Source organism: Ranitomeya imitator, chromosome 1 (assembly GCF_032444005.1).
Source record: "Ranitomeya imitator isolate aRanImi1 chromosome 1, aRanImi1.pri, whole genome shotgun sequence".
In the NCBI taxonomy this organism is placed as follows: Eukaryota; Metazoa; Chordata; class Amphibia; order Anura; family Dendrobatidae; genus Ranitomeya; species Ranitomeya imitator.
In genome coordinates, this window is record NC_091282.1 from 1,084,377,110 (window position 1) to 1,084,400,408 (window position 23,299).

At 44.4% G+C, this 23,299-nt stretch overlaps 1 protein-coding gene across 2 annotated transcripts; it reads left to right on the forward strand.

Moving 5' to 3' along the window:
• Positions 1-291: 291 nt before the first annotated feature.
• CEP44 (centrosomal protein 44) lies at positions 292-22,801 on the forward strand. 2 transcript variants are annotated; one of them, XM_069744246.1, is made up of 11 exons: positions 292-393; positions 2,574-2,688; positions 5,882-6,029; positions 6,405-6,551; positions 14,368-14,478; positions 15,093-15,233; positions 15,684-15,890; positions 17,094-17,157; positions 19,348-19,460; positions 22,353-22,390; positions 22,668-22,801. In XM_069744246.1, exons 2-11 carry the CDS (start codon positions 2,600-2,602, stop codon positions 22,711-22,713), a joined length of 1,104 nt encoding a protein of 367 aa, XP_069600347.1. In that variant the 5' UTR covers positions 292-393; positions 2,574-2,599; the 3' UTR covers positions 22,714-22,801. The 2 variants fall into 2 exon arrangements, with proteins under 2 accessions (XP_069600347.1, XP_069600348.1); XM_069744247.1 differs by having other exon boundaries at positions 310-393; positions 15,096-15,233.
• Positions 22,802-23,299: the final 498 nt, after the last annotated feature.

The window sequence follows — 23,299 nt, forward strand, 5'->3', positions numbered from 1 at the left end:
GCATTCCGAATTTCCACTAGTACTGCTGCTCCCCATCACCATGACCACACAGCGGTACCGCTGCTCCCCGTCACCATACACACCACAAGTGCTCGTACTACTCGTAGCCTCGTTCTAAATTGCCGCTTGCAGTGCACAGCACCAACCGTCAAAAACGCACAAGCTCCGCCCCTATCCGCTCTGGTTCTCTACACCAATCACAGACCCTCTTTTACGTCCCATCTCCGAAGTTACATGGAAGTTGCAGCGTCATTTGTAGAATTCAGGAGGTCGCTAATTGGGTGAAAGGATGTTTGTAGGCGGGGCTTGTTGGGAGAAGCAGAGTACTGAACAGCTGCGATACTTCGGGAGCGGACCGCCGTGTACGGGCAGTGCTGTGCGGGAGCCGTGCAGGTGAGGGCGGAGGGCTGCACGTCCTGTGATCCCCTCTCCTGTGCTGCAGGTGGGGAGGTCGCAGTGCACGGCCGCTGTTAGTGACCGCGGGGGACATCAGTAATCCAACATGGGGATCGCGCAGTCAGGATATATAATACCCACCTGCCACCTCAGCTGCTGCAGAACCTCTTATTGAGGAGGCTGCTTTCCGTGATTACTTTTTATAGGACATAAGGTGTGTATGATGTTCTGCAGCAGCTGGGGCACATCATGGCGTAAACCATCAGCAGCTGAGGTCTCTGTACAAAGCAGTACCCAGGTGGAACCTGCTGAGCGCTAGGTGTATTCGCCCACTGGCAGACACAGAGGCCCCTGTGCACAAACTGCCCTCATAATGCACAGTTCTCCTGCATTGGAGGGGACCCCCATTTACCCGTTGGGCCCCTGTCCGGCCGCTCAGGTTTCACCAATGATATGTCCGCCCCCCTTGGTGACTCTTTTTTTTTTTTAGCAGTGTGAGCGCACTGAAGGGTCAGCCCTTCTATATACATTGTTTATGTATAATCCTCCACCTCTCCAGTTTTTTGGGTCTTCAGGGCCCTGTGCCATTGCATATATATACGGTATGCAGTGTTCCTGTAAGGAGATGGACATACTGCTCAGTTTTCCCTCTTGAAACAGTTTCAATGTTAAAGGGAACCCTTAGAAACTAAAAGAGCCACCTTGTGCAGCAGTAATGCTGCATTCTGACAAGGTGGCTCTTTTAGTTATTGGTGCTGTAAATGCCGAAATAATCCATTTTGTAATTTTTCCTAAATACCTTTCTTCAGTCCTGGAGGCAGGCCTTTCCCCCCCTGCTGCAGACGCCACACAGCCGTCACTCAACTGTCTTCTCGGCGCCGCCTCCTCAGCGCTGTTTTCAAATCATCCGGCGCCTGCGCTCTTTTGTCCTGCCTGGGGCAGGCGCAGTGAGTGCTGCCCGTCTGACCTCATATGCAGTCTCGCAGACTGCGCCTGTGCCGACGCCCTGCAATGTGAATAAATCATAAGACACTGCGGGGCTGGCATTACTGCTGCACAAGGTGGCTCTTTTAGTTTCTAATGCCTGGGGGGGAGGGGTGGTGATGGGTTCCCTTGAAGGTATTAGTAATATTGACAGTCTGTGTAGTTTGACCATAGGGAAAGTTAGTTAATTGCTGGGACTAGTCTAGAGTGGGAGAGGTTAAGTTGAAGGAAAAGTGACATTTCCTGTGTTAGTCAGGTGGAGTGCATAGAAGGAGGACCTAAGGTCTATTGTGAGCAGTGCCGCATTCTGGGGTGTCACTAAAGTGAGGAGACCAAAGCAAAAGTGATGGCGAGATCTGGAGCAGAAGTAACTAAGATGTAGTGATCCACTAGAGACGGCTCCTGGAAGAGGACACCTAGCTATGAGACCCTGAGCTTATAACACTAGACAGTAATGGCCATTGACAGGACTGAGTACGTGAGATGAGTAGAAAGTCCCAGGCGGGGATTCCAGAGCGTCAGTAAAAGAGAAGATACGTACTGGCTATACATGCACCCAAAGGTACAGAAGAGGCAGAACTGCCGGGCGAGTGAGGGACTCTTGCTGGACAAGACTGGTACTGAGCTGGGCTGTGGTGAAAACCAGTGGAGACAGCGGAAAAGAGAACCATAGAGAAGCAAAGGAAGGAATCTGTGTGTGGAAAATGAGTTGTAAAGGAAACGTTCATAAGGCTGTACCCGCTATCTCCTGTGTACATTCACCAAGTTCCCATTCAGTTGGTCTCGTTCATTGAACTGTCCATATACAGGTCCTGGCAAACCAGCGACATTGGTTATGAGACCTGCATGGGCGTAGCGTCCTGAGAGCACCATGACCCCACCTTCATGTAACGTGCCGGTGTGTAAGAGATGAGTACCATGGCTGTCACTTTACATTCCTCTGGCTTACAGCAGAGGCGCAGCGGCCCTGGGGTCTTTCTGATTGGCGATGTGTGGCCGTGGTGGTCCCCAGATATTCATCATTACCAGTATTTGTGTATAGGAGTCACTGTGTCCTCTCGGATGATCCGGATGCTCTGCTGCCCGAGCCCACAGTCCATGAGCACGGTGGGATGGAGATAAAGCCCCCAGGACATCCTACATGTGGGGATTTGGGATCACGTTTTCTGTTAATGATCCACTTGTTTTTCCAGGACAGTTTCTCAGTTGCTGTATTAGGATGACGACCGGGGATGTGAAAGGCGTTCTCCGAAAGCTGGAGCAGAAGCTGAGGTCTCTGAGTTATCCCAGAGATGTCGACTACTCGGGGTAAGAGGAAGTCATGTTATGTGTGAAGTCTGACCTGTAGGCAGCCTGGTGGAAGGACGGGGAAGCGGAGCAGAATGGTCTGGGTTTGTGAGAAAAGCCGAAGGGATTTTCTGGCTTTAGGGTACAAGTCTGCAATCCCTATGTGACTGCAGACTTGTGACTCCTCACATCACACGTGTTGAGGATTCTCCAGTGCATCAGGCGGTCAAGTGACCATGAGCATATGATTTGCATACATGTGGTCACGTGTCGACTAGACGTTTGCGGTATTGCTCAGTGAAAGTGTATCTCGTGAAGCCGGACTGTCTAGTCGAAATATGTCAGGATGTCTGCAAATTGGGTGCTGTGAATTTAATTACCTGATCCTTATGTTCTGTCATCGTCTGTAAAAACGACAGTCAGTGGGTTCGGCCAACTTTTATCTAATATGCGTGGGATTGATAAGAGAGTGAATTACCGTATATACTCGAGTATAAGCCTAGACCCCTAATTTTGCAACAAAAAACTGGGAAAACCTATTGACTTGAGTATAAGCATAGAGTGGGAAATACAGTAGCTACTGGTAAATTTCAAAAATAAAAATAGATACCAATAAAAGTAAAATTAGTTGAGACATCAGTAGGTTAAGTGTTTTTGAATATCCATATTGAATCCCATATAATGCTCCATACAGTTCATGATGGGCCCCATAAGATGTTCCATATTAAAATATGCCCCATATAATGCTGCATAAAAGATTAATGATGGCCCCATAAGATGCTCCATAGAATATTAGGCCCCATATAATGCTGCACAAAGGTTGATGGCATCATAAGATGCTCCATAGAATATTATGCCCCATACAATGCTGCACAAAGGTTGATGGCCCCATAAGATACTCCAATGAATAATATGCCCAGTATGCTGCTGGTGTTGTGATTAAAAAAACAAAGACATACTCACCCCTCATTGCTGGGTGCCGGGGACCTGAGCAGGTGGGGACACTGGCGCGCTATGGGGGTCAGGGGCCGGAGTCTCCACTGGTTCAGGCCCCCTGCACTTGCAAAATTCACCTGACCCCGTTCCACCACCGCGCGCCGCTGTGTCTTCCGGGTCTCTGCAGTGACTGTTCAAGCAGAGGGCGTGCACTAACCACGTCATCGCGCCCTCTGACCTGAACGTCACAGCCTGAGGACATGGAAGACACAGCCCAGCGGTGGAACGGGGACAGGTGAATATCGCATTGCTCACCCTCCCCCGTCATACTCTCTCCCTCCTGGCAGGGTGTCTGTGTGTCCCTGCTTCACTGATGGTCTCTGACGCACACCGGCAGCTTGTTCCTTTGTGCAGCGGTCAGATGGTATCGCTCATTAAAGTAATGATTATGCGCTCCATGCCTATGGGAGTGGAGTCGTGTCCATATTCATTACTTTAATGAGTGGTACCACATGACCGCTGAACGCAGGAAGAGCTGCAGGCGTTGGAGACCATCGGAGAAGCAGGGAAGTGCAGAGACCTCGTGGGGAGGGGGTGAGTATGATGTGACAGCTGCGCCTTCCCCGCCGACCCCCTGGGACAATGACTCGAGTATAAGCTGAGAGGGGCACTTTTACCCTAAAAAAAATGGGCTGAAAATCTCATCTCTCTTATGCTCGAGTATATACGGTATATTCAAGTACACTTGTAGTTCTGGTGAACCACAATGTTGCTCTTATTAAGTCTTTATTGGGGTTGTCCTTCCTTAAGAATATATAAGAAATCATCTACAATGGTGTAAAATAAGTCCTGATTGATCACCCTACGTCCCTGATCCAACGCTGCCTAAACCCTTTACCGATCCCTGTACTTCCTGTTTGGGTTTAGAGACATAAAGAAAGTGGTATACTTGACATGCCACAAATAAAAATCTTTTATGATGTCATTAATAGGGTTCCTTTAAGGGGATCCCTAAAGAGGGTGCCCTCTAACTTTATATTAATAGATGTGTACAGATATGTTGGGGACGTTATTCTGTGGCACTTACTATAAGTAATTATACGGCCATCCTCACCGAGTGCAAGCACTTCTGTTCTCTACATGGCCACTGGTGGAAGAGCGCCCAACCAGTTTCTGTCTCCTTCAATTGTAAACTGCTTTTCCATGTATTTTATTTGGAGGTGGTTAATGGACTGATCTGGTCACAGACCCCTCCACCAGAGGTCATCTTGAGAACATTAAATCTGTGCCGCCTGTGAGGACGGCTGTATAAGCTCATGCAGGATGAAATCACCAGGTTCACATAGCGGTTTTGGCCACATGTCAGTGGCTCCATCTAGGTTTCCATTTTGAAGTCCTGAAAAACTGAATTCAGGTACATTCGTTAACGCCTGGGACCATTGACTTTAATGAGTCAGGTGGAGTCACTCTGTGATTTGTCTGACCTTTTTCGGTAGTGACCGGTCACAAAACGTGGTCGCTTTTGTTTTTCTTTTCACCTCAAACAGACGAATATTGTTGACAAGTAGGTCAGACGGCAGGTGGTGGGGGCTGGGAAATCGCCGACTGGAGGCAGGCGGAGGGGTCGGGAAACTGCCGACTGGAGGCAGGCGGAGAGGCCGGGGAATGGCAGACTGGAGGCAGGCGGAGGGGCCGGGGAATGGCAGACTGGAGGCAGGCGGAGGGGCCGGGGAATGGCAGACTGGAGGCAGGCGGAGGGGCCGGGGAATGGCAGACTGGAGGCAGGCGGAGGGGCCGGGGAATGGCAGACTGGAGGCAGGCGGTGGGACCGGGGAATGGCAGACTGGAGGCAGGCAGTGGGGCCAGGGAATGGCAGAGGGAGAGGCTGGGGACTCAGACTGGAGGCAGGCGGAGGGGCCAGGGAATCGCCGACTGGTAGGAGAAGACCCAGTATGCAGTCTGGCCCCTGTGTAGCAAAATCTAGTTAACAGAAAACGTCAAATTGTGATGAAAGAACCACAAAGCTGATTTCTTCAACCAAATGTATCAATGAGATCAGCAGTACATCACGATTACTGCCATATCTTTACTTCCCATTACAAAATCGTGTGGACAGGCCCTCTTTAAAGAGGTTGAAGGAGATGAAAAAAATAATTTAATTCTTCCTAAACTAATATGACTCCTTGAAATATTTGAGTAGCGTTGTGTGCACTGATTGGACTCTTGTGTAATAATTTGAGGGGATATTTTAATAGTTTAATTCTTTTTGCCACTAAAGGTTGGTGAAAGGAGACCCCGCAGCATCGCTGCCAATCATCAGCTACACCTTCACTGGTTATTCCGCGAACATTGCCGAGATATTAGTGTCACTAGACGTTGAGCTTGCTGCAAAGAGTGACCTGAGATTTATTGATGCCGTATACAAGGTAAATGTTCTTCTGCTTGTGAAAGGACTAGTTAATGGGCTTGTCGCGCTAGGCAGTCCCCTTCTAAGAAGCGTAGCGGGGAGTGTCCGTGTGATGCATGTTGGTCACGGTGGGCAAAATATATTGGGTTGGGTGAAACGTTTTCCAGTGGTAAGAGGGATCCAGTCCTAACCCTTGGCTATCCAACAATGCCTGGGCTGGCTTAAAGGTTGTCTATTAATTGAACTATCCCTTGTTAAATGCTGTAGTCCGCTATGTAAAATACACCAACCTTCTACTGCTATTCCACATCGGCTTTTTTCTCAGGTAGTGCTGGACTTTGCATTCTTGAGCGTTCTGTGTGTAAGTGATAACCATTCTGATCCGTTGTTGCAGGTTCTCCGAGATGTCTTCCATTACAAGCCTGTGTTAACAAAGCAGCAGTTTCTCCAGTGTGGATTCCCTGAGCGGAGGATACAGACTGTATGCGATATCATTGACTGCGTAGTTAAGAAACACAAAGAAATTGTGAATCACAGCAAGGTACGCAGGTGATTCGCCTCCAGTTATGTATGAAGTCCGCCCATGCTGCTTGGTTGTGGTGCTTCGCAATGTTTGGGACTCTGATACAAACTGGTGGAGGGAGGTGCGCTTGCTTGGCCTTCTCTGCGCACCACAGGACCCTTTCAATATGGATGCAGCTTTCACTGTTGAAAACCGCATCTGTTCAACATCACTACCATCCGCCACTTTAAAGATAGGACAAGTTTACATTTTTTTTTTAAAGAATTTTAATAGCAGTTGAAAGCAGATCTGCTACCTGATCTAACAGAGGGGACTGCTCAGCCAGTGATTGCCGGCATTTCCACTTATTTCCTATGTGTCAGGTCAGGACCGGATAGTGGAGACTATAAGTGTTCTCCTGCTGTTAAAATGCTTTAAAGCAATGGTCGCATTTCTCATATACGCCCACAGCCTCAGTGACATAGAAAATATCAAACGGAGCTTTACTCACCTTCCCCAGGTCCAACGCTGCCTCTATAACTCTACTCCTATCTCTGTTGATCGGCTGGAGCATTTACATTACGTCTAGAACAGTGCAAATCATTGAGTCCCTGGGTCTTAGCCTCTGTATTGGCGGAGCCCCTGAATTTCATGAATTGTCTGCATTATGGGTCAGAAAAACTAACATGCTTATTTATGAAGAGGAAAAGGCTTATCCTGAAAACCCCTTAACCAGTTTGAGCCCTTTTTAAGAACACTTTGTTACACCCTGGACAAAACCTTTTTAAAGGCTGTTTTCACACAGGTTGAGATGGCAATGACCTGGTGGGAGGACCACCAAGCTGTCCACACAGGGTCAGGGAGACAAGGGGAGAGACAGGATGTGGACCACGCAGTCACTGACGTGGCACCACACTTGCTCACAACCCTGACAGGCTGAGAGGCCCCTTTCACTAGCACCAGAGAAACAGCGGCTGGTCATCCCAGTAGGACTGCCACCAATTCCAATTTAGATATAAGACCGGTCCGTTAACGGGTTTATATCAGGCCAGATACCAGTCCCAGTAGCATAGAAAGTTAAGATGAGAAGTGGATGTGTGGATTCATAGATTGAGATAAGAGCAACCCAAGGTTTATGGGCACGCTAGATGATACGCTATATACAGGATAGTTACACATATACAATTACCAGATGTGTGAATACAATAGTGGTAGGACAAAAGGTATAGGCAGATGGATCATGTGATTTACCGGGTTGATGTTCGACCATGTGTGCACTGGGCGGCAGGGAGCATGAGCTGCCAGCTGACTCCTAGGTCCTTCACAGCACGTTATTTGACGTATGTGACACAGACAGCTCTCCAGCGACCAACGATCCCGAGGTCCCCGGTAACCAGGGTAAACATCGGGTAACTAAGCGCAGGGCCGCGCTTAGTAACCCGATGTTTACCCTGGTTACCATCCTAAAAAGTAAAAAAACAAACGCTACATACTTGCCTACCGCTGTCTGTCCTCGGCGCTCTGCTTCTCTGGTCTGGCTGTGAGCGCCGGGCAGCCAGAAAGCAGAGCGGTGACGTCACCGCTCTGCTTTCCGGCTGACCGACGCTCACAGCCAGAGCAGGAGGAGAGCAGAGCACAGCGCTGGAGGACAGACGGCTGTAGGTAAGTATGTAGTGTTTGTTTTTTTACTTTTAGGATGGTAACCAGGGTAAACATCGGGTTACTAAGCGCGGCCCTGCGCTTAGTTACCCGATGTTTACCCTGGTTACCAGCAAAGACATCGCTGAATCGGTGTCACACACGCCGATTCAGCGATGTCTACGGGGAGTCCAGCGACGAAATAAAGTTCTGGACTTTCTTCCCCGACCAGCGATCTCCCAGCAGGGGCCTGATCGCTGCTGCCTGTCACACTGGACGATATCGCTAGCGAGGACGCTGCAACGTCACGGATCACTAGCGATATCGTCTAGTGTGACAGTACCTTAACTCCTGATCCAGCTTCTCCCTCGTCCCCCTGCCAGGGACTTTTGCAGTGAGTCATGACTCATACAGGGAAAATTGACCTCCTGCTTCTGCATACAGCGTAAAGGATTCAGCTAGTCTGTTTGTAATCACGTGATGTCATAGATCTAATGGAAAAGAAAAATTAACTGGGTGGAATGGCAAAATGAGCAGTTGTAAGTGCACAATATGATGATTGCAATATAGTAAAAGGATGACTTCTTATAAATGCTTTTATTGTCCACTGTCACTTTATTTATACATTCATATTTTTGCACTCCATTGACTGCTATATTTATTGATGGGCATATCAAGAACCAAGCACTTTTGTGATCATTTACAAGGTCAATAGGATTTTTCCATTTTATTATTTTGTCCTGGACTCTGGGTCAGTTTTTAATACATATTTACAGCATAGCTTTTGCACTGTATTCATCCACTTCCATTTATTTTATCTGTGTTTTTGTATATGGTTTTAATTTGTGTCTTGTCCAAGATTATGTTAACATTTCATTATTTGTCCAGTGTTGGATTTTTGTAGGTGTCATTTTGCATAATTCTAGCCTCCCTGAAGTGGAGTTTAAGTTGTTATATATGCAACATGTAGGAGCAGGTTCACACAGGCCATTAAACCGAGAAAACCTAACAGAAACAAAATGAACATATCCCCCGCTGCTTACTTACAGCTCGGTGTTGATTTTGTTTCTGGTTTGGTTTTTATATTCGGCATATATTTGAATAGTGGGATAATCTGTCATACTTAATATTAGAGATGAGCCGATTGTCTCCCACATCCTCAGTCCACCGTCCAGGCCAGTGCTCCCTGGTCAAGGGCAGGAGATGCGCGAGTTTCCTTACGCTCTGCGATCCCAGGCTCGGTTTATGATTAGGCAGGCTGGTGAGATGACATCTGTACGCCGCATAGATGACGCCAGGTCGGCAAATCAAACGCCGCATCGGAAAGCTCCGCAAATTTCTGTCCATGGCCAGAGAGCAGTGAGCTGGACCGGAGACTGGGGTTGTGCGATCTGCTTGTCTCTACTTAATATCCTTAAAGGGGTTTTCTGTTTAAAAATAAAACCCTCTCCCTCAGTGACAGTTTCGTGTATATTTATTTATTCATTAATAAACTGTGCTTCTCCCCCCTCCCCGGGTCCAGAACGAACTCTCCTCCGCCGCTCCCAATGCCTGTTCTAGTCCGCAGCACTGACCACTCCGGACCTCAGCGGTTCTGACAACTAACGAGCTCACGGAGTTCAGTGCCGCCAGTGTAACATGCAGTGACAGGGACTTTGCACTGGACCCGGGGATGATGAATGAAGCTGAGATAAACGTTTTTAAATCAAACTATAATAATAAAACGTTATATTTCCTTTATATTTCACAATATGGTCACTGATTTTTGCCTGCTTTGAACAAACCATTGGAAACCTCTTCATTGTGGATTTGCATTGTTTCGTTGGCCTGTCCTCTGGAGTCCATTAGATGCTGATGAAATTGTTTGTGGCCTAGGAAATGTAATTTTGTTTTCAGAAGTCCATGTGTTTCCAATTTTCCCATTAACCCTGCCTTATTATGGGAATGTATTGCACAGAGCGGGACTTCCATAGTGAAATCATGGCAATAGTACAAGTATTTGTTTTTATTTGTTTTCCTTTTATGTTGTTTTCCTAGTTAACTTGGCTCTTGGTTTTCCTATACATTCTTCACCTAATCTGTTCTGTCATTCCCCGGCCGGCAAATTACATCTATAGGGCAGGAGATTATTTATCCACTGCTGTTCCTGGCTCCAATTCTTTAGATTTCAGATCTGTCCATTTATAACACTTTCAGTCTATTGCTTATTAGAAATCTTAGGAAACTATTTATTTCCACCACTGCTAATTCTATAACATAGAGGTATGAAGTAATTTTATATGGTCTAGGGGAGCGAAAATATACGTCAACCAAAAGAAAACCTGACTTGTACCTCGGATTGTCTGAAACATCATAGTTTTCCTGCGAAAATCAAGTATTCCTTAAATAAATCAAGAGGAGCGCTGGTCACAATCCTGTTCACAAGCCAATACCAGAATACCTACAACGTGTTAATATTCTTAAGAAATGCTAGTGCAAACAAAATAAATATTTACAAGCAATAGTCTGCCTATAAGGAAGCATGAGATTCCGAACACTATATACACTGATGGTGCTGATAAAGTGCTAGTGCATAATATTAAAAAAAAAATAAAACTCAACCTATATATTCCAATAGTGGATGGGTACATAAAGTGTATACAGACCAAAGATACCATACATGTAATATCCGTGTCTTTCTCCAGCTTTAGGGAATGGATTGGAGAAATAATGATTATTACCCAACCTATACTTGTGTTAAATGCCACTTTTATTTAGTTTACTTGTATAGCACCATCATATTCCAGTGTTTTGGACATCATCCTCACTGTCCCTATTGGGGCTCGCAATCTAAGTACCTGGAGAAAAAACACAAAGACAGACTCCTTGTCCTTGGTGGGATTTGAACCTAAGACCCCAGCTATGAATAGCAGTAGTGCTAACCACTGAGCCACCGCGCATAAAGTAGCATATGATGGCCACTTATTTCTAGGGGAAAAAACCCCCCGCTATATACAGTATATGTATGTGTATATATATATATATATATATATATATATATATATATATATATATATATATATATATATATATATATATATATAATCTACTATATAATTGTCTAAGGGTCACTTCCATCTTTTTGTTTGTCTTTCTTTCTGTCACGGATATTCATTGGTCACGGCCTCTGTCTGTCATGGAAATCCAAGTCGCTGATTTGTCTCGCCAGCTGCCTGTCATGGCTGCCGCGACCAATCAGCGACGGCCACAGTCCAATTAGTCCCTCCCTACTCCCCTGCAGTCAGCGCTCACACAGGGTTAATGCCAGCGGTAACGGACCGCGTTATGCCACGGGTAACTCACTCCGTTACCGCCGCTATTAACCCTGTGTGACCAAGTTTTTACTATTGATGCTGCCTATGCAGCGTCAATAGTAAAAACATCTAATGTTAAAAATAATTTTAAAAAAATAAAAAATCATCATATACTCACCTTCCGCCACCTTTCCCTCTCCTGGCTACGCTCCGTTGACCGCTCCATGCGAGCGCCATGTTCCAGTGGCAAGGATGGTATTGGAGAAGGACCTGCCATGACGTCACGGTCAAGTGACCGAGCTACAAGGGGCCCTTGGAAGGTGAGTATATGTTTATTTTTTAACCTGTGACATACGTGGGCAATATACTGCGTGACTGGCCAATATACTATGTGGCTCTGTGCTGTATACTACGTCGCTGTGCAATATACTAAGTGGCTCTGTGCTGTATACTACGTGACTGGGCAATATACTACGTGGCTTTGCAATATACTATGTGGCTGGGCAATATGCTACGTGGCTGAGCAATATACTACTTGGCTGGGCAATATACTACGTGGACATGCATATTCTAGAATACCCAATGCGTTCGAATCGGGCCACCAAAATAAATATATATATATTATTGTTACAGCGCCATTTATTCCATGGCGCTTTACATGTGAGGAGGGGTATACATAATGAAAACAAGTACAATAATCTTAAACAATACAAGTCATAACTGGTACAGGAGGAGTGAGGACCCTGACCGCGAAGGCTCACAATCTACAAGGGATGGGTGAGGATACAGTAGGTGAGGGTAGAGCTGGTCGTGCAGTGGTTTGGTTGATCGGTGGTTACTGCAGGTTGTAGGCTTGTCGGAAGAGGTGGGTCTTCAGGTTCTTTTTGAAGGTTTCGATGGTAGGTGAGAGTCTGATGTGTTGTGGTAGAGGGTTCCAGAGTAGGGGTGATACGCGAGAGAAATCTTGTATACGATTGTGGGGAGAGGAGATAAGAGGGGAGTAGAGAAGGAAGTCTTGTGAGGATCGGAGGTTGCGTGTAGGTAAGCATCGGGAGACGAGGTCACATCTGTATGGAGGAGACAGGTTGTGGATGGCATATATATACACACACACACACACACACACACACACACACACACACACACACACACACACACACACACACATATTATATTTTTTATTTTTTTATTTTTTTTTCTGTCTTTGTCTTGGCATACTTTTCTTTTAATCCCCTGCTTCATTTTGACTTATCTTAAAGGGGTATTCCCATCTCAGATCCTGTCCCAATATGTAGTGGGTATTATTATTATAATTATTATTAGAGATATTTGCTAATAATAATAATAAGAAATGTAGTAGTTCTTCTGATTCGCTATGTTGCTTACCTCCTGCAGTAGTTTAGGTATCCCTGTGCCCTGCACAAGGGGGAAGCAACATATCGAATATGAAGAACGAAACTACATTGTTAATTGTAGGTATATGTTAATATTATTATTACACCTAGTACATATTAATATATGATTTTGGAGATGGGAATACCCCTTTAAGTAAGAATTGTTATGCAGCAGAATAAAGTGCGCACCCCTAGAAGCTCTCCTGTGAGATTTAATGTGACAGCCCTGATATCTCCACCTACTATGTAGTAAAGAGCAGTGCTGAGTGTCATGGCAGACACCTCTTTAGTTTTTATTCCATTGCAGTAGAATATGCAGAGTGTGATTACAAACATCTTTGCAGCTCTCCATTCACAGCACTGTTATCTCACTTTTACTCCCAACAGGAGTCCACTAGGCGGACATATTATGGTTTGACCATAGTAGCAAAAATAGAAAAAAATGTGGCAACACTCACCGACCCTGTCAAGCAGACTATTCCTTTATTAAAGCAACTGTGAACACATCTTCACGGCACGGGGGAGACAAAAAACAAGAAGAGGTGAGCGGGGAGACGTTTTTTTCTATTTTTGCTACTATGTGTCTACTTTGTTTCGGACGTGAGCTCCTCCCCTAAGTGTTAGGCTCGGCTGCTTAACTAGTGACTCCACACTTAGTCTCGCTGCTGGGCTGTGCTGCTTTCTTTATTTCTTCTTTTGCATATTATGGTTTGACGACTAAGTCCAGACTTAGCAGGTGCTAGAATCAATGAATGAGTTACGATTCATGAGCTCACACACCCCTTTATATCATTCTGTTCAGCCCCTCCTGAGATATATATATATATATATATATATATATATATATATATATATATATATATATATATATATATATATATATATTTTCATGCTAACAGATCAGATAGTGTGTTCAATGCAATATGTTTCTTCTGAATGCCCTTGGGCGCTGCCAATAACCGGTCACACCTATGTTCCCAATCGTTGCTATGTGTAAACATGGATGTGTACGAAGAATAAACGATCATATTAAGTGAATTGTCTCCAAGCAGTTTGCCTCGGCCCGTTTACAAGAGGCAATCTACTAGTTGTATTACTGATGAGTACTCGTTATGAGCAGAAATAGCCCTGTGGAAATTTGATATTAATATTCTTTTCACGTAATCCATGTCTATTACCAGTAATAGTTTTCTAGTATAGAGTAATGTTGCGTTTCACGCACCTACCCACTGACATCACCTGTAGACTGAGGGATATTCCCCTAAAAACCTCCTGTGCTTCTATCAGGTTTAACGTGTCCTGGAAGACGTCTCTGTACCTACCGTATGTGAGCAGACTTGATTCGTGTTGTACAATGTAGCAATGTTCCATGGAGCCCCCAGTGATGTGACGTGACCTAGGCCTTTGGCCTACAAGTCTTCCCCTTTCTCCTTCATACAGAACGCTGCGGTGGTTATGCTAGGCCTGGCCAGTAGTGGACATCCCCTTGAGCTACATCTTATCTTTATGTTTGCACTTATTGATTTTTAGGTGAAATTGCAGCCAGTTAAGAGAATAGCTTGTACGAAGGATAAATGTGAAGTGTTTTATCCTGAAGAAACTCGTGTCCAGTCATCCATAAACCCAGAGAAGGAGAATCATGTAAGTAGTTGTCACCGACACGTCTCCACTTATGTATATTCCCATGCTCCTCATACAGTCACCAAAGACAGACAATAAATAAGTGTATGGAGCAGAGTATTAGTGGTGTTTTTATAGTAAAGCCTAGTCTGCTGCCCTTCCCTGTAATGCTATGAGCCGACAGGTGTGGAGGCCAAATCATCACCCACTTCTCTTCTGACTGAAGGGAACCTGTCACCAGTTTTGTCACATAACTGCAAAACCTTCTTGATTTCTCGAGCGCTGTATGCTAGTCAGGTCTGTCCACCAAGCTTTGCCTCCTACGTGCAGTCCTATCCAGGTTTACTTCTTTCTGGAGTGTAGAAGTCTCCGGAAAGGACAAGTGGTATTATCTTCTCGCTATATAAAGCCATACATGGATCTTCTGACTTTAGTGGGACCAGTCTTGTGTGTATGGAGAAGCCATCACCCCCATAATAGATGTTGAGCAATGTCTCATGGTAATAATATGAAAAATGTCTCCAGGAGAAAAAAAGGAATATTTCCTCTGTAGATGGCTTCCTTGCCAACTTCGTCCTATTTTATGAGACGTAGGTAGGGAGACGCCACTGTCACTGATGTATCCATATCTACAGCAGAAAAAACTCCTTGTGGAGCGTCACACCGGTGCCGACCTTCTCCTGTCTCCAGTGCCGGGGTCTAGGGAAGATTTTGTGGCTCAAGAAGAAGACGTTTCTACATCAGATTATGAAGCGGAGGATCCATGTGGAAACGAAGTAAGACGTAATTATGTTTTTCCTTTTTCTTTTTTAAATTTTCTTTTTTGTGTATGATTTTAAATCTGTCACAAGGTTCCAGAGATTTGTGCCTATGTAATTTAGTGCGAATTCTTATGCCTTTTACTAAAGGAATGTGGCTAATGGGTTAATAATGGAAAATGGCCAACCTCCGTAAATAATTGAGCCATACCCCCTTGGTAAAAACATCAGAATTGGCACTAATTTAAGAAGCACAAATATGTGAAACCATAAACTAAAAAAGGTGTTCCTCAGTGGAGCAGCAGGAATATAGTCTGATCCAGTAGTAGCCTGGCACAGCCTGTAACGGGTCGGCCATAAATGCCGATGACAGTAGGGGGCTTCTGGCAGTAGAAGTATGGGAAGCCACCAGCACAGATGCTAATGTGGATTTACTCTGGGAAATGTAAAGCGCTGGGTTCATTGCAGGTGACAAAGGACGCACAGATAGATTTCCTGAAGGCCCGGCTGGCTGAATGTCAGGAGAAGCTTTCACGGCTTGACTGGATGGAGGACAGACTGCAGGCGCTGGAGACCAGTATGAAAGGCAAGATAGTCATTGATGAGGGGGACTGGAGGAACCTTCTGAGCCGGGTCCTGCTCCTGGAAACAGACCGCTTGTTGCAGTCAAAAAAGGTTTGTTTCTAATGATGTCGGCCAGATGGAAGCGGCGCTCCCTCACATCGCTACCTACATCCAGTATTAGGATCATTACACTGTATGGGTATAATGATCGGGGTGGGGACAGGTTTTGCTTAGTTGATTTATTTTTCTCTGCGTTTTGCTCCTGGGAATCCTTGGATGAAGTGCAGAAGTAGGTATTTTATGGTGTCACCGCGGAGCAGTGCCCTGTGTCATCATCTAGTAGGAGGGAAAGATTCTGCAGCTGATGTACACAAGTGAGCGACCTGTCAGTCATGGAGAGCGGGGAGGAGCCATCCAGGGACCGCAGCAGACTATAGTCCATGCTCGGCTTGTCAGACTATCTAAGGTCCTCCAGTGCCCTGCACATAGTGAATCAGAAAAACTACACCAGATTTCTGATTGGAGATATTTGCTAATATTATTATTGTGACCTGTTGGAGTCAAAAGCTGCCAGTTTTGGGTGTGTTTTTAGTTTTTCTAAGCTCACCAATAGCTGTACGACATCATACTAAAAAAGGATCTTTTAAATTTGTGTCAAATTCATCAAGCTTTGCTCTCCAGTTGTCCACTTGGAAAATTTGGCTTAAAGTACACCAGCAGAAAAATAGGCTACCCCCAACCCCCCCCCCCCAAAAAAAAAAAAAAACTCTTCACATGGGGCTTAAATGACGTTAATTTTGATGCTGTGTATTTTCGCTGTACAATAAACAGTGTCTTACAGTTTTATCCAAGTGGGTGGGATTTATAGTAATCGCACGCCTGTGTTTTTTATTTTATTTTTTATTATTCAATGTAAACTGAGCTGCGGCGCATGTTTTGAAGCCTGCAACTTGTGAATTTCTCTTTCCCCATAGACTTGAATTAGATGCAGAAAATCCACTCGTGTGTTTAGTACTTTTCCACAGCAGAAAAGCTCTAAACACATTGTAATGCGCATAATGGTATCAATAGTTTTGTCACAGCCAAATACCAGGAAGTATCAGAAACGAAGCAGCTTTCTGTGAAAAAAGAAACAAAACGCCATAAAAATGCAAGTAACCTAATTTAGCTAATAGATGCAGAAATGCTGGAGAAAATCTGGGGCATCACAGAACTCATTGTGGCAGCGGAGCAAGGTGAATCCATGGCAAGGTGTCATCTGTAGGTTTCCAGCGCTTTTTCTTGCTGACGTTCTCATTTCTGCAATCTTTCCAGAGAGACTTGACATCGATAAGCGATGAGCGCACATCCAGCAGAATGGCCGATGACGTCCGTCATGGTGAGTGTGGTGTCAGGAGATTCTCACAGTCCGAAAGAAGTCTGGGTCTGTATCAGTGCTGGGTTCTTACGATGGAGCAGGTCCTCCATTGCTATGTCTTACATTTCCAAGCTCACTTCTGCTTGGCTTTTTTCACAATGTTCCTTGAAATGAACATCCACCTTATTTTCCGGGTCTCTTCCTGTGTGATTACGAATTTATTAATTTACTATATTAAATATTTGATAATTTACAAACCTATTGGACCCACCACACAGATGGACCGTAGCTGACATTTTACTGTGCTTCACTGAAGGTTATTACCGGCCCTTTATACCACATCTCTGGCCCTGCAGTCATTCTTATATTATCGGAAGTCGTGAGGAGCGCACTGATGGGCCGCACGGTGACAGTAAGGGCCAAATGGATTTTTCACATTGTATACCTGTGTTTTCTCACTATACATGATTATTGCACTGCTCCCTAATAATATAGCCCAAGGCCATGTTCATATGTAGCATTTTTTGCTTTATTTTTTTTATTTTTATCCTTTTCTATCTGTTGTCTTTCCTGTAATACTTTTACAATATATAATTCCCTAGATCCCTCTTACTCTAATTCCCCAGGCTTGTGGCCATATTCTAACTTTTCCCCTTCGGAGGCAGAATCCTAAAGTCTTTCTTTATAGGAAAGAGATAGAGATATATTTATATTTATATATATATATATATATATATATATATATATATATATATATATATATATATATATATATATATATATATATATATATATATATATATATATATATATAATATATCTCTATTTTGTCTAAGGGTCACTTCCGTCTGTCTGTCTGTCCTTCTGTCACGGTTGTTCATTCGCTGATTGGTCTCGGCAGCTGCCTGTCATGACTGACGCAACCAATTAGCGACGGGCACAATCCGATTAGTCCCTCCCCTGCACTCACTGCCCGCTCCGTAATCCCCTCCACTCATCGCTCACACAGGGTTAATGGCAGCGGTAATGGCCCGCGGTGTAACGCACTCAGTTACCACTGCTATTAACCCTGTGTGTCCCCAACTATTTACTATTGATGCTGCCTATGCAGCATCAATAGTAAAAATGTGTCATGTTAAAAATAATTTAAAAAAAAAACAAAAAACCTGCTATACTCACCATCCACCCTGGGACCGGAAGCTGACGCTTGCAATGGAGCGGTCCCAGGAGCGTCGCGAGGAGCGGGAAAGGCGGCGGATGGTGAGTATAGCAGGACTTCAACGGGCCTTCGGAAGGTGAGTATGTATATATATATTTTTTTAAGTCTCTCTACTACGTGGCTCTGTGCTGGGCAATATACTCCGTGGCTGGGCAATATACTCCGTGGCTGGGCAATATACTCCGTGGCTGGGCCAATATACTCCGTGGCTGGGCCAATATACTATGTGGACATGCATATTCTAGAATACTGATGCGTTAGAAGCGGGCCACCATTATATATTATATATTTTTTTATATATGACCATGACCAGCTCTATTCTCACCCATCCCTTGTAGATTGTGAGCCTTTGCGGGCAGGGTCCTCTCTCCTACTGTACCAGTTGTGACTTGTATTGTTTAAGATTATTGTACTTGTTTTTATTACGGTATGTATACCCCTCCTCACATGTAAAGCACCATGGAACAAATGGCGCTATATCTATCCATCTATCTCTCTATCTATCTCTCTATCTATATAATCTTGTACTGTGTTTAAAAATCGTATTTCTTTGATGTCTAAAGCAGTGGTTTTGCCAATTGTGTAGCGCTACTGCCATCTACTGGTTGTCAGGAGAAGTCTCTCACATGTATCGTTAATGTTGTGTAATTTTTGCATACGTGTGCTAGATGGGTTTTTGTAGTCTTTTATTTTTTTTAACAAATAACCTGTCTGCGTTAGAACAAACAGTGTAGTAATGTTTATCGTTCTTACCCCACTGGTTATCTTATCTCGCCTGCTGATCAGCAGCACATTCTTCAGGTTAGAGGTTTGGATTTCATGTTCTCCGGGTGATTTTGTTTTCCTTTGTGTCTATAATTTAGCAGGGAAATCTCTGGTTGGACCTGGGCTTGTAGGACCCTGTATAAACACTGTGCTCATCACCAGCACTAAATCAGTAAGTTTGATGGCAAATGGACAAAGGTTATAGAAAAATGGCTGTTTCTTTGCAGAATTGACCATGAAGGCCGATTTCCCTGAGAACAATCATCAGTCGTCTGGATACAGTTCCCTCCTATCTGCAGACTCCTCTCCCACTGCTATTGACGTGGCTGAACACACGCAGGTAGGCACGACTGCCTAATGGTGATGGCCAGGCCGTTCTGGGGGAATGTAAGGCTACGTTCACATTAGCGTTATGCATGTTTGCGTCGGGCGACGCAGCGGCGACGCATGCGTCATGCGCCCCTATATTTAACATGGGGGACGCATGCGTCTTTTTGTGATGCGTTGTGCGACGCATGCGTTTTTTTTGCCGCAAGCGTCGGGCCAAGAAAACGCAACAAGTTGCATTTTTCTTGCGTCCAAATTTCGGCAAAAAACGACGCATGTGTCGCAAAACGCAGCGTTTTTGCGTGCGTTTTGTTGCGTTTTTGTTTGCGTTGTGCGGCCGACGCAGCGGCGCACAATGCAAATGTGAATGTAGCCTTAGCGATGCCCGATGATGTGTAAGGCCACAGCTTAGCCTTGGTGTAAGAGTTGACCGTAGTGAAGTGCTTTCTCTAGAAACCTTATAAAGCTGGTATAGAAGTCCTAAAGCCTTCTCTTATGTTCTTACAACTCTGAATTGTCAAAAAATAAAAAAAAAACTGATAGATCTCTGCTTTTCAGGGGTATATATGGAAATCTAGGGGCCCCATTGCAAAAGTCTGAATTAGACGGGGCTGCTGTTAAAGGGAACCTGTCACCTGAATTTGGCGGGACTGGTTTTGGGTCATATGGGCGGAGTTTTCGGGTGTTTGATTCACCCTTTCCTTACCCGCTGGCTGCAATATTGGATTGAAGTTCATTCTCTGTCCTCCATAGTACACAAGGCAAGATTGCTTTGCGCAGGCGTGTACTATGGAGGACAGAGAATGAACTATAATCCAATATTGCAGCCAGCATGCAGCCAGCGGGTAAGGAAAGGGTGAATCAAACACCCAAAAACTCCGCCCATATGACCCAAAACCAGTCCCGCCAAATTCAGGTGACAGAGTCCCTTTAAAGGGCCCCTGTCATATCCCCAAACGCTATTAAATTGCAGCTATAGGGTTAATCTGCAGGTAATTGGCATTATAAAGCTCCATTTTTCCTGCAGTGAAAGCCCGGCTACTGGGGGGAATTGGCCTTGTTCCTCCCGGCAGCCTCCAGCTTTTAGTCATACAGTCGCCGCTCTGTATACAGAAAGCAGCAGCTGTATTCACGCCTTACTGTATACTGACCGCTGGGGTATGACTGAAAGCCAGAGGCTGTAAAGAGAAATAAAGTTAGTTTCCTCCTGGCAGCTGGGACTTTATTGCGGCGACCGGGCAACTTTAGAATGCTACTAACTTGCACATTAACCCCATATAGGGACATTACAAGTTTCCCATAAAGAAACCTGGTTCCTGCAATAAAGTCTGGAATGACCGGGTCCCTATTCCACAATGTAACCACATAGATGCAGTGGTCACTGCTCACCATCACTTCAGTCAGAACCAGCTCCAACCACTGCTGGCATCGGACACCAGGCGGGAGACTCGGCCATTCGGGCCCTATATCGGTAGTGTGGCCGTTCGCCGCTTGTGCTTTTCCATAACTTTGATGTTACTCACCGTATTGTACGGGCCTTTGCCATTACATCTGCTTCACAGTGTGATTGGTTTGTTGCTTCATTAGCGCTCTGTTATACAGGACATACCGGAGCATCACTGCCTATTAGTAATAAACTGATAGCAGGTCCTCGCACAGACGGCACCAGTAATTCCATTGCAGGGGGAAGCAGATGGGTGACTGCGAGAATCCCCTCTCTGACTAACCACTAATGACTGCACCATCTAAGCTTCTGTGCCTATAGGGTCCCATGATTGTCACTGCAACAGTAAGATGATACTAAAATGGGTAAGGTACAGCAAGAGAAAAAGGATAAATTCAGCTCACCGACGAGGCTACTGGGGGTCATGATGGAAGTAGGCAATAATGCAGGAGAAGCAGTCCCAGTTAGCTGTGCAAAGAAATGGTTGTTCCACTCTTCATTGATTTGATTCCAATAAAATACAAATATATATAAAAAAAAATATTTGCGCCCATTTTCTGATTAACTCCATACGTCCCGATAATGAAAACCAAATAAGTATAAGATGTTTTATAATGGAAAGCTGATTTATTCGTAATAGCACTGGAATAATGACGACACTATTTTATGCACATTATACCATTCTACCTTCCTTTTATACCAGTGCTATTACTAAAAGGAGAAGTTTTCTGTTAAAACATCTTATGATTAAAAGGTATTTCAATATGTTGCACTGTCTGCTTTAATAAGTCTTTTCCAAATGAGAGTTAATGAGAAAAGGAGTGTGAAGTGTCTGACCTGGAAGCTCCTAAGGAGCACATAGTTACATTAAGAACCCGGGAGGGACATGCTCGAAACGCGTCAATGTTCCCATCCGACACTTTGTTATTCATCTCCTGTTTCATATGATTCTTGGATTCATGTTTTTAACTTTTTTTGAGTAAATATTTAATTTTTTTTTTTTTTTTTTTATTGACATCTACAAGCTGGAAGGACAATTTCTTTGATCCTCTAAAATGGATGTCTATTTGCTGTAAGGGGTTAAGTTACAACGATATTGGTGATTACATAGACAATGGTACCTCTGTAGCAGAGTTTAAAGGGTTCTCCATTCAAATGGTAAATCTGCCCATGGGGAGCTTATCGTGATAAAACCATGCTGGACCCACCCTGCGCAGAGTGCACTGGGCAGCACTATCTGTAACCTGTGTAATAATTTTCAGAGATGAACATACATGTCTAATTAAAGGGATTTTCCAGGTTAGATTTTGTAGATATCTTGATAAAATGTGCCGTACTTTTGCCCCCTCCTTCGCCGTCTTTAAGTTCTGCTAAATCTATGCCTTCAAGAGCTGCAACATTTACCGGTCGTTTGTGTCATGCATGTTGGAAGTTGAATGTAACACCTATATATGTCCACAGGAGAGCACAAAGCAAAGAATGGACAGATTAAATAAAATGTAAGTATCACACAGATCTTCTGGGGTTGGATCTTCTTGGCTGTGCCAACCTAGCAAAGTGTGTCCAGGATGAGACTTTTCACAATAAAGACAGGCAGTGCCACATTGCTTGTAGTGCCTCACCGTCCAGCCATGTAACGCGTTGTATTACACGCCTATAAGGATCAGTCCGCTACAGCAGGGTGATGCAGCCCTTATTAACCAGCGACACCATGCGATCTATTCACCACTGTTCTACTTGTGTCATAACCAAGTTCCTCTCTTCATTCCCTTTTAGGTTGGAGGAGACCTCCAGACTTCTGAAGTTCTCCAACAGTTCGTAGCCTCGTGGGCTTCCTGTTCTTGGAACAATTTATAAGCCCTTTTTCTTCTTTTATAATATGTAAAATAAAGTATTTTTGTATGAAGTAACACCATTCCTGGCACTTTAATAACCCTCCTTTATGTGACACTTTTATGTCATGGTATCATGTATCAGGTCATAGTTTGCATCCCGCTCACATAGAAGTCTGCTGTGATTTTTATTATTCATGGATGTTGACAACTGGCCATCTGTCCTGCGGAGGGGGTAATGAGAAAAAGTGAGTCCTGAGCCTTAAATGGAACCATAGCTGAAAATGTATTGAAAAATTCTTACATATCCTGTGCATGCGTTTTTCTCACCTTGCCCATGTGTTACACAGCTTTATTACTTATTCATAGAAGTATTATGTAGCATAGATAGAACAGACAAATATGTGTCACAATCTTAAGAATAGCCAAAATATACAAACTGAAAGAAATATACAAAGATGAAAGAAAATATCAGGAAAGATCTTTGAACAAATTATTAAATATGTATGTAAGTACCGTGTTTTTCGGACTATAAGATGCACTTTTTTCCCAAAACTGTTTTGGTGAAAATGGGGT

Coding starts and splice junctions, on each gene's coding strand:
- CEP44 (XM_069744246.1), top strand. CDS start 2,600: ATGACGACCGGGGATGTGAAAGGCGTTCTCCGAAAGCTGGAGCAGAAG. Junction 14,479..15,092: donor ACCCAGAGAAGGAGAATCAT/GTAAGTAGTTGT, acceptor CCATATCTACAG/CAGAAAAAACTCCTTGTGGA. Junction 15,891..17,093: donor GCTTGTTGCAGTCAAAAAAG/GTTTGTTTCTAA, acceptor CAATCTTTCCAG/AGAGACTTGACATCGATAAG.